General features: G+C 42.2%; 1 protein-coding gene across 4 annotated transcripts in view; it reads right to left on the bottom strand.

Annotated features, from left to right (window-relative positions):
- The window catches only part of Dpy19l1 (dpy-19 like C-mannosyltransferase 1), a 94,990-nt gene extending 92,109 nt beyond the window's left edge, over positions 1–2,881 (bottom strand). For all 4 annotated transcript variants that reach the window (XM_040291838.2, XM_040291839.2, XM_078039862.1 and 1 more), the window contains exon 1: positions 2,441–2,881. In XM_040291838.2, coding sequence (XP_040147772.2) covers positions 2,441–2,738 — 298 coding nt within the window. In that variant the 5' untranslated portion in view covers positions 2,739–2,881. The remainder of the gene's footprint in view (positions 1–2,440) is intronic.
- Positions 2,882–12,038: the final 9,157 nt, after the last annotated feature.

Genomic DNA, 12,038 nt, shown 5'->3' with positions numbered 1-12,038 from the left:
ATTAGGTTAAAAACTAAATATAAACATTTTGAGAACCCCTCTTTACAACTGTTATCATTAAAAAGCTAGTAAACAATTGTCAAATAAAAAATATATTAAAACATAATTTTAAACAATGCTTAACATTGCCCAACAATGGAAAGGGCCACCTTAGTAAGGCTTACCAGTGCCTAGCACATGTGGAAAAGAGCCTTAGCCACCTTCTAACTCTTAAAAATCCATCCTTCTTTCATGGAGCTTCCTTTTCTCTTTCTAAAGAGAAATGAATCCATTTTTTATCACAGCTTAATATTTAGTTGTTTACTTGATCAGCTTCAAATTAACTCTCAAAGAACCAAAGAACCTGCAATGCCTCTCAATAAAGAAGGCCAAAGAGCTATTTTAAAAGTTTCATTTTCAAATACTACTCAGTGTTAGCTCAACACTCATTCTGAGAGGGAAAAGAAAAAAAGAGCTGAGGCAATTTTCAAAAATGTCTAAACTATTCCTCTCTGCAGAATCTGAGATGCTTTCTGATGCTTGGGCAAGGCATGATGGTAGGGAAGGATTAGGTATAAAATCAGTCTATGAGACAATCTCTAGACCACAGTTTGTTCATCCAATCTCCATACATCTGATGACCATGCACCAGGATAATACCCAAGAATATGATCTCCCACTTTACTGTACCGCCTTCCAATGCCCAAAGGGAAAGTCAAGCAAAGTGCCACACTATTACATTGATAATTATATTTCAGTATGAACATAACTAAATTCAAATACAAGCCAATCAATATAAGAAGACTCAAATACAAGAAAAGAAGATATGCAGATAATAACAATATGAATTATATAATTATTCCAGGGTTTTTTTCCTCTCATTGCCACTTCCTGAAGAACCAATGCCATTCCATATTTTACTACAAAGTGGTTAGTTTATACTAGCCTTTCAAGAAAAGTGCGAGTTTATTCTGCCCTAAGATCTCCAAACAGTATTATGCAGTTGCTTTTACAATAGGAACTAAAATTTGTTAAATGCTTTAGAAACAAAGTACTTTCCCAAGCCTCATCCACCCCTTTTAGTTTTGCTCCTCAAGACATCCCTGTGGAGTAAGTAGGGCATGTGATAATTCCCCATAACAAAGAAAGAAAGGCTTGCAAAGGAACTAACTTGAGACTTAAACCAAACTGAACTGATGTGCACTGGCTCTGAAGGTCTGCCTCATCCTCTGTATCATGCTGCCTCCCCAAGGTGAACTTAACCTGCACACTGGCCAGGTTTTCAAGCTAGCTTCTGAGGAAAAAATATAAGGGGGGAGGGTTGATATTGAATTTTTCTAGTCTTAAATCTACAACTTAAAAAAAGTACCCTAATAACAATACCAACCTCCCTGAGCCCATTAAAACGCACATAGTGATGATGACTGGCTTTTTGTGATTGACTGGTTTCTTAATGATGCCTGTGATCTCACTGGAAGCCGATTTTGCTGTGTTCTATTTCTTCGTCTATACGGAATCGCAAACTCTTGGCTAAGGGAACTTTCGGTCACGAAAGGAATTTTAAAAGATAACAAGGAATAAATCACCAGTAATTAAATAATGCAATAGCCAAAATCCATTACGGCAATATAGGGAAAGGGCAGTGTTACTGCATTTCACTGGTTGACTTAGAAAAATTAGGCCTATTTCCAAACTGCTATAACTTGCCTTTTTGTAATGTCAATCAGGGAACAAAGGAAACCAGAAGTCAGTCCACAATACACGAAATGTTTCAACTTTCTTTTCATCACATCACACATCATCCATTTGGTGTATGGTAAAGGGATGGGAGAGAGGCTCTCTTCACCAAACGTCCCCAAACCACCAGGGAAGGTTAAGGCTCTGGCATCCAAAAGACAATACAACCTGGAAAGTGACGTGTACAGGGGAATCACAAATAAAGTGCCACCCGCGGTGTTTGAAGCCAAGAAGAAAACAGCACGCTAAAATTAATTATAAGTTTGGCAACTTTCTAGGACAGGCATCGTGCGTTTGCTTCAGTCTCCACTGAATCGCTCCCACCAAAAGCAAACCATCCTCGCGGTCAGGGGCCAAATAACGGGAAGGCACCAATCAGCAACGTTTTAGTCTAGTTAGCGCAGACCTGTCCATTTGCGGACAGGCCGGGCAGCTGTTGATCTGGGGCCATTTTTTTTTTTTTTTTTTAAGCTTAGACAGACAGCGGTGGGAATGGGTGCGCTGAGAGCTAAGCTCTGGAAACAGGAGAGGAGGAGGTAGGAACGTCCCAGGAAAGAAGTCAGAGAAAGCTGCAAACTGGCGGGGACCATCCGACCAGGTCGGGCGGCGGAAGCAAGAGGAAAGGGACAAGAGGGGAGAGAAGGAAAGGAGAGGAAAGGAAAGAGACGAGCCATGCCTCAAAGTTCCGCGTCCCGCCAGCGCTCGCGCGCTTGGGGCTTCTCACCTAGCAGAAGCGTGGTCCAGGTCCGGCCGCGCCCCGCGCGCCGCAGGCCCAGCGCCCCGCGCAGCCCGGCCACCAGGCGCCCCCCCAGGCCGACCCCGGCGGGCGACACGCCGGGCTCCGCGCGGGGCCCCTTCCTGCCCGCAGCGCCCTTGCGCCCTGAGGACGGGGACGCGCGCTCGGGTCCTGGCTCCCCGGCGCCGACGTCCGGAGCCCCTCTTAGCGGCGACTGAGAGGCGCGGGGCGGCTGGGGCGGCTTGGGAGCCGCCTCCCGGTGCTTATTCCGCGCCTGCAGGACCATCTTGGCATAGTCGCGCTCGCTCGCTGCGCGCGCCCGGACGGCGGCTGGGGAACCGCGGGCTGGCTGGGCGGCCGGCGCCGCTCACTCTCTGGCTGGCGGGCGGGCGGGCGGAGGGCGGGCCGGTCCCTCCCCGCGGGCTGGGAGGCGGGGAGAGCACGAAGGCCGGGCGGCGGCTGCCTGCTTGGCTGTACGGCCAGGAGGCGGCGCCGGACTCGGGCGCCTGCCGCCGTTGCCGCCGCTCCGGTTGTCACGGCGACCGCGGAACGCCGGGGGGCGGGGGCGGGGACACCCTGCGAGCAGCGCGGCCCCGCCCCCACCGCCCCTCCGCGCCGGACGCGCGTTCCAGCTGGCCAGCGCGCACGCGCAGACTTCCGGCGCGGGCGGGGCCCGATCCTGCGGCCGCCTGGCGACCCCCGCCCTCCTCCCGGCCCTCTCCGGGCCCGTCTTCGGCTGGGGCGCGGACGGCCTTCCGGAAACTATCGCTCCGCCCTTCTGGGAGAGGCGGGGAAGAAGGAAGAGCCTTCTGTAGGCGGGGTCGCTGGTCGAAGTTTTGGAGCGGATGAAGGCTGTCATGGAGCCCCGCGGAGCTCAAGCGTCCGAAGCGGCGCGAAGGCAGCGGGGCGGGGCGGGCCGGACGCCAGTGGCCGGACAGCGGGAAAGCCTCCCGAAACGGCCACGGAGGGGCGCTGTGCGTGCGAGCTGGGAGTTTCCTCAGCTAGCTTTGGCTTGTAGGTAAAAATCAAGCCACCGTCTCCATTTACTCCACTAAGTATGGTCTGGCTACTCGGAATGCTGCCAAGTGCAACTTCCTCTCCACGGACGCGCAGAAACGTTCACGATCCGATTTTTAGGAGAAACAAAGTATCTTGTGGGGAGTCCCTAGGGGTTGAGTGTAAACTGAAAACTAGGAAAGAAGCCAAGCTGAAGTCATAAAATGGAATAAGTGCCAAGCAGGAATGATTATCGGCAAGTTAAGTTGTTAGTTTGATCTGCGGTAACTTTGTCCTTTTTTTTTTTTAGTTGTAGGTGGACACAATACTTTTATTTATTACTTTCATGCAGTGCTGAGGATCTAAACCAAGGCCTAGCACTTGCTAGGCAAGCGCTCTACCGCTGAGCCACAACCCCAGCCCACCTTGTCTTTTTTGATAGAAAGAAAGCAGAAAATGTTTATGTATTGATAAGATGGGAGACTTTACTCCAAAACAGTTTTTCATTTTCATAGCAGGAGAATGCATGAGTAAATGAAGACCAGGAAAATGCAGAAAACCTGGCAGATTCCAGTTGACCCTCCTTCCCCTCCGTCCTACCATTATTTGTGCAAAGACCCAAAGCCTCATATATTACAAAGTAGAGAATCTTTTCCTTGCTATGCTCAAGGGTCTTGTTTCAAAAAGTTGTCTTTAAAACATGGACCGGGCACTGGGTTGGATCCTCAGCACCACATAAAAGTAAAATAAAGATATTGTGTCTGCCTAAAACTAAAAAATATTAAAAAAAAAAAAAAAAACCCTATAGGCCCATGTCTGTAATCCCAGAGGCTCAGGAAACGAAGACAGGAGAATCTCAAGTTCATAGCCAGCCCCAGCAATTTAGACTCTATGTGGAAATAAAAGGGTGTTGGGAGCTGAGGATGTTGCTCAGTGGTTAAACACCCCTGAGTTCAATGCCTGGTACCATAAAACCATAAAAGACATTTTGTAGATCTAGTCACACCGTTTCACTTTATCTCCATTGTTATTCCAGGTATTTCACTTGTCTATAAGTTCTCACCCTGTATTTCTTTCACACCGATTATTTTATTAATATTAGTGTTCATTCACTGTTACACTTTTTGAAAGGGCATTGGGTTCTTTTGTAAATGGAAAGAATTTCCCCATGCTAATTCATAATTCCTCATGCTTTGTATATTTTGCGAATTTTGATGTTTGGATAAATGCTGGTTTTTAAAAGATAAAAGTGAAATGCAGAAGGCATGGATTCTGAAACAGTGTGTCAAATGAATTCAATGTTCTCTCTCAGATTAATGCTGAATTTATTGGCCACCAGGTTAAAAAATAATAATTCGATATCTATTAAATATAATAATTTGGTGCTTGACTTTAGAAAGACACATGAATAAAAGGGTTTAACATTTGATCTACAATATTGGATTGCTTGTCACTCTCCTATGAATGGATTTAGGAACTGCTTCCCTTTAACTGGTACAATTTTACCAGAGAAAATGCTGCTGAATGAATAAATTAATGCATAAATGCAGGAGATAACATAATCAAATGATCATAAACCTGAAAGTTACTTAGCGCTAGCTCTCTTTTGCCCATGGTCTTAAATTTCTGGAATATGCACAATCTTTCCTCTTCATCTTGTTCCTCAGAGCCAAGCCCAGAGGCTGGCCATAAAGTTTATTCAATTGCATTGAAAAAGGACCACTTATAAAAGATACACTGTAAGTTTTTATCACTTCCACGTCTGTACTTGGCACCCATGTGGACAATCCCAGAAAGGGGTAGCAAAGGGTGTTAATTTTTTTGTTTTTTTATTTCTGTTTTTTGTTGCTGTTGTTGTTTTGTTTCGTTTTGTTTAAGTTTCCTTTAGGCCTATATTTCACCCCCCTTGCCCTATCTATACTGGCCCTGTGTCTATGGCCAGGATACTCTAACTTTTTGAATCTCAGTTTCTTCATCCCGACAATGGGAGTAATATAAACATCTACCTCAGATTCAGAAGAGTTAAATAAGACTGTGTAAAGTATCTTATTATACCCATCAAAGTTATTGCTACATGAATGTTCAAAGTAGTTGTCTGAATCAAAGTAATTGCTCAGTAAGTGTTGAAAGCAGTGGATCAACAAGGAGGATGGCAAGCACTCTGTCCTCCTAGAGTCTAAGGTTGGAATCCAGGATGGATTGTGAGCCAGAAAATGAGAGAGACATAGGGCACGTGATCAAGCACAGCCCTGCAATCTTGGGATCAGTCCTGCTATCCTTGGACTTCACACTTCTCTGAGCCATCTAGTCCCCCTGAATTGTTCCCTGCCTTCCCCTATACTTTACAAAATTTCATGAGTCATTAAGCCTAGACCAAAAATGTAGTTCCTCATGACTCCCTCCTAAAAAAAAACAGGAAGATGTTTCCTCATTACAAGTTAAACTTTTAGTTAAAACAAAAGTTTTATTTTTTTAAAAAAAAATGTTTAAGTTCCAGAATGGAGATGGAGGAGATTATAAAGATGAAGTAAACATAAAATGAATATGAAGAGTATAAACTTATGGAGGAAGACAACTGTGTCCAGAAAAAGAAAAGGTTAGAGATATTACAGTATAAGAACCATCAAAACATCAGATGGGCAATGAAAAAAAGGAAATATGATCAAGGGAAACTATGTTGCAAACCAGTCTCCTTTATTTTTTTTATATTGGCATTTTAAAAGCCCCATTTAGAACTTCCAGATGTTCCCCTTTTCTTCCCACTTGCTCTCCTACCCATGGAGTAATAGACAAATGACAAATCTATAGCATTTATTTCTTACCACCTTGAACTAGGTTACTTGGTACCTGTTTTGGAGAAGAGTTCTAGTGCTAAACTTTATATGCTGACAACTGTCTGGCTCAGAAGTTGGTTCTACCAAGGATGGAACTTGCATAACCCCAATGTACTTCCTAGAAACCTAAAATTGTACAATAAAACCCTAAAATGGGTACAATAAAGTGTATCTGTGTAACATTCAACTTTCAACAAAGCTTCAATATTAAATTGTCAATGTGTTTGTAATAATGTATTCTTATAGTCTGGTGAGAACAAATGTAAATTGCTACTTTATTGCTCTTCAGATTTTATCTTCTGTCTTTCTTGTAGCTGACCTTGTAATTTAAACTGTTCATGCTCCAATTAATGTTCCTGAGAAACTCAGAGTTCATTATTAGTCCTAGTTATAGTGCATCATCAAGAACCACTCTGCTATAGAGGGGCATGACTGTCAACGTGGAATTCCTGTCACTGAGGTCTTATTATGTCCATAGTGTCTTGGCAGATATTAGAAGACATTTGAAATTCACATCCTAACTCCCTCATCCCCAAAGCACTTACAGTTCATTTGGAGAGACACAGTAAGCTAGAAAAAATATAGTAATATAGCAAAATATGTGATTCAGAGCATAAGTACTAATAGAATTCCAAAGAGAAGAAATGATGGCTGATAGATTGAAGAATTTTCAGGAAGAAAGAGAAATTTGGTCTAGATTTTATTTGAATAAAAGGGAACATGGAAAAGGCATAATAGGCAGGGAACAATATATTTCTGAAACTCTTAGTATCTGATGAATAGTATGTGCTAATATGAACATCTGAAATAGTTTTTGAAATGAGAAAGGGAAGAAATAACTAACACAAGTTTGAGGAACATATAAATTACTTACTTCGGGGTACAGTGATGCACACCTATAAATCCCAGCAACTCAGGAGGCTGAGGCAGGAGGATCACAAGTTAAAGGCCAACCTCAACAACTTAATGAGGCCCTAAACAACTTGGTGAGCCCCATCTCACAAAAAGTACTGGGGGTGTGACTCAGTGATAAAGCACCTCTGGGGTTCAACCTTAGAGTTACCTGAATAATACTGGGAGCCAAGAATCCACCTTGCTTGCCTGCAAGAACTTGCTTATATCCAGCATGTCTCAACTAACTCTTTCCAGAAACCTGAGCTTCCATCTCATCCATGTGGCAAAATTTCACTGTCCAACTTTGGATCTATACCTATGCTGCTAAGGAGTGCGAGAGAAATCCCATCACTTGGAAGGCAGGAACCCCTATGGATTCTTTGTTTCCATCAGCAAATAGACACTAAATGCTTCATTCCTCATTCTCCTGGTCCCATTCTCCAGGGCAGATATAGCAAATGTCTGCTAGACTCTGCCACATGCTCCCACCATAAAAAAACATTATGGCTTCCACATTCTACAGATTTACACATAATTCTCCTTCCCGCCATCACAAGGAGGAGTCCCTCTTCCATACATGACCAACCTCTCCTTCAAAGGATGGCCTGTACCAGTCCACCATTCTGGTGTGTTTCTCTACCAAAAAGTTGCTTGGTCATCTTTCCACTCTTCTGGCTGACTTCAAGTCTTATAAATGTCTAAATGAGTCCTATCTTCATTAAAACCCACTCCAAACCAGCATTTTCCCAAGACAACCACACTCTGTCTCTCTTTCCTTCATTCATAGACAATCTTGTCAGAATTCCTTATACATGTTATCTCTGCTTCCTCACTTTCCATTCACCCGCCAGGCTCACAGAAGTCAGCCATCCGCATCTACTGCTCCACAGAACTACTCTTCCCTAGATCACTAATGACCTCCATGTTGCCAGGTTCAGAGAACACACTAGTGTTTAACTATCTTGCCATCCAACCACTCATTTCCGATGGTTCCTCTGACCCACACACCCTTGGGGTTTGTGATCCCTTTGCTCTTAGCCAGTCTCCATGGTAGGCACTTATTTATCACAAACATTGATGTCCCCTGGACTTGAAAAATAAGATTCTTCTCTTTTTAATTCACACACATTCCCTGGGCAATTTCATGGCTATCTTTTCACTGCACATTTCCAAACCTCTGTCACCAGCTCTCCTTCCTGAACCTCAGAACCATATGCCCAGCCACCTATTGGATATTTCACTGAGATGTCTTTTTTGGTACCTCTTCCTTCTTCTCCAGTCTCTTTATCAGTAAATATCACCACCATTTCCTCATTCACTTATCCATGAAGTGATTTTTGTTCCTTCTCTCTTTATTTCATACATCTAATCAGTCACAGATTCCTGGTGATTCTGTCTTATAAATGTCTCTCATTTATTTCCATCCCCACTGTCATAATCCATCATCATGGCCTACAACAGCACCTCCTAATTGGTCTCCTTGTGTCTTCTCATGCTATCATGCTTCCAGAAAGCTATTTCTAACATTCATGTCACTTCTCAGCTGTAAGGTGAGCTGATTTGCCCTGCGACATGCTCCTGTTATAAAAACAATGAGGCTAACTGATCATGAACTAAAACCTTCAAAACTCTTTCTCTTTATAAGCTGATTATCTCAGGTATTTGTTATAAGACCTGTTGCCACAGTCTGGCTGGGCACAAATCACGAGCCACTGAAGCAGGAACAAACTTTATTTCTGAACTCCACCAGCACACTCCACACACGCTTCCCCGGAAATTCTCCCTCGAACCACGCACGAAGCCTTCTCTCGGGACACACTACACCAATAGGAAATCCCTCCTCTGGAATTCCCTCCTACCACACTTCCTCAACCAATGGGAACCCTCTAGGAGTCCCCCCCCCCCAGAGCTCCAAAGTAGCAGGCCAAGGCGGATAGCAAGAGTATAATCTCCAATTGAATGCACATCTTAACATAATCATTATCATCTCAATAGCTTGCTGGTGTCACCTTTCAACCAAAAATGCCATACGTCATTCCTACTTGGCTATGGCTCTCAGCATCTTCCCCCTTCGGTTTAATTAAACAATAAGCAATGTGGCTTAGGGACCATGCCTGTTAGGTTTTCCAATACAACATATGGTTCTTACCCCTCATCAGATGAGCTGACCTCTAGGCGTCAGCCTCCTGTCTTAAGTTGATACCACTGCAATTGGATCATACCTGACACTGACTACCGGTCCAGCATACAGCCATACTTGTGGATAGGCCTTTGCACCAGTGAGTGGGGAGGTGCACCTCACCTCTGTTGGCCCCCAAATTTGGCCTTTGCACCAGTGGGGGGCTGAGATTCTTTGCCTCACATCTGTTGGCCCCCAAATTTGGCCTTGGTGCCAGTGGGGGGGTGAGGTTATTTGCCCCACATCTGTTGGCCCCCAAATTTTAGACCATCACTAGCAGAAGGGAGGAGGATACAAAAATGCCATGACACTAAGCCAATTGTTGGCCCCTTTGAAAAATTGTACCACCGGTGACACCATCAGCAAAGATACTCCAGCATTACCACAATTCGCTGTGCCAACAGATAGTGCACAATGTATACAAGTGATACATTGTCCAGGAAAGTTCTGCAAGCAGTTGAAAGCAGAGGAATCTATCAACATGTCCATTTCCTCCCAAAGTAAATCGACTCCTTGATTGAGCATTACTTGTTGAATTGTTATTCATTGATGCATCAGTTTATTGTGATAGCTATCAAGAAGCTGTAGTTTAGTTTTATCTTTGTCTTCACCAGCACTGGGATGAAGATAGGAATTCTGGCAATGATGGCTAAAAATATATATAAATAATTCCAACAGGTACTAAGAAAACAATTTTCTGAACAATTTACATTATCCTGAAAAGAATTATTAAACATAATGAAAAGGAAAGGTGAAAGTAAACAAATAGATCTGTTAACCTCCTTATTTGTACACATATTAAAACAATCCTCAACAGCTGTTTACACAATTTAAATTAAACCATTAAAATCACATGAATAAAAAAAAATTGAGATCCATTTTTTCATGAGCGCTCCTCATATATGATATATGGACATACGCACATACAGAAATACAACACAAAACACAAGTGTGCACACAAACTTATAACACATAAGACAATAGTAAAGGCCTTGTAGCTTTACACAGGTGAAATCTCCATTGCAATGTTTAAAAACTCCAGTCAAAAAATAAAACTGATCAGAAAAACATTAACCTAGGTCTGTATGAGCTCAAAAAATAAAATAGAACTTTATGATGTGGGAAAAGGCAATAATAAAATAGATATTGAAAAAAGCATCTTGGTTAATCACTGTTGCAAATGTAAGAATAGCCAAGGTGGAGCTCTGGATATCAGCTGTTATGGATTTGAGTCAAATCATCTTTTTTTTGATCTGTAGAAATCACTTTGGTTAGTCTCTCTGGAATCCAAATTGGCTGCTGTTCTCCCTGTGGAAACACACAAACAGACCCCCGACTCCAGACAATTACTGGGTCAGGACCTTTCCATTGTCCTGTTAGAATATCTTTCCAAAGTACCTTGGGCTTATGTACATTTTTTGGACACATATGCCTTTCCGCAGCACTAAGCCCTGATGAATCCAAATTTAAAAAGTTTAGAGTAAAAAGGGTTATTTTAAGTTTATCTTTGGGGGATATATACCCCTTTCCCATTCCTTCTTTTTGCTTTAATAAGTACATTTTAATAGTTTGATGAGCTCTTTCAACTATGCCTTGTCCCTGTGGATTGTATGGGATTCCTGTTATGTGAGTAATGCCAAATGATGAGCAAAATTGTTTAAAAGAGGTAGAAGTATAACCAGGGGCATTATCTGTTTTTAACTGTTTTGGAATGCCCACAGTGGCAAAATTTTGTAAGCAATGAGCTATAACATCTTTAGTTTTTTCTCCAGCATGAAGGGAGCCCATCAAAAATCCAGAAGTATCAACTGTAGCATGCAAATATTTTAATTTTCCAAATTCTGGCAAGTGTATGACGTCCATCTGCCAAATATGGTTAGGTATCAGTCCTCTAGGACTGACTCCAAGATTAACTTGTGGTAAAAAGGTCACACAATTTTGACATTATTTTATTATATGCCTGGCTTGTTCCTTAGTTATTTTAAAATGCTTTTGTAAAGTATTAGCATTGACATGGAACCTTTTATGAAAATTTATAGCTTCTTCTATTGTGGAGAAAATATGTATGTCATGTGTAGATTTATCTGATAAATCATTGCTCAAACTAAGGGCTCCAGGCAATCCTATATATGCCTTGATATGTCCTATAAAGAATGGATCTTTTCTGTCCCAGATTAGACTTTGTATAGTGGAAAACAAAGAGAAAACAGTAGAGGAAGAAGAAATCCTACCAGCATCTTCAAGGGATAATATAGTATTAACTATATACTGACATCTACTCGTATTTGAATTTTTGGTGGATGGACCATGGTTGAGGATAATAGAACTCCTAAATACTTAATTGGAAAATTTAATTGTACTTTATCTATCGCTATCTCTAGATTATAATTTTTTAATAAGTTTGTAAGTGTGGCATAACATTCTAGCAATGTGTTTTTATCTTTGTGTGCTAATAATACATCATCTATATGGTGAAATATTAGTAGTTCAGGATTTTGATTTCTAAGTGGCTGGATTGCTTTGTTAACATAAATTTGACACATAGTTGGACTGTTAGCCATCCCTTGAGAAAGTACTTTCCATTCATAACTATGATCAGGACCTTTATGATTCAACACAGGGACAGTAAATGCAAAACATGGACTATCCTCAGGATGAATTGGAATTGAAAAAAACAATCTTT

Source organism: Ictidomys tridecemlineatus, chromosome 2, assembly GCF_052094955.1.
Source record: "Ictidomys tridecemlineatus isolate mIctTri1 chromosome 2, mIctTri1.hap1, whole genome shotgun sequence".
In the NCBI taxonomy this organism is placed as follows: Eukaryota; Metazoa; Chordata; class Mammalia; order Rodentia; family Sciuridae; genus Ictidomys; species Ictidomys tridecemlineatus.
The sequence above is the reverse complement of the archived record's forward strand: the minus strand, read 5'-3'. Positions and strand labels throughout refer to the sequence as shown.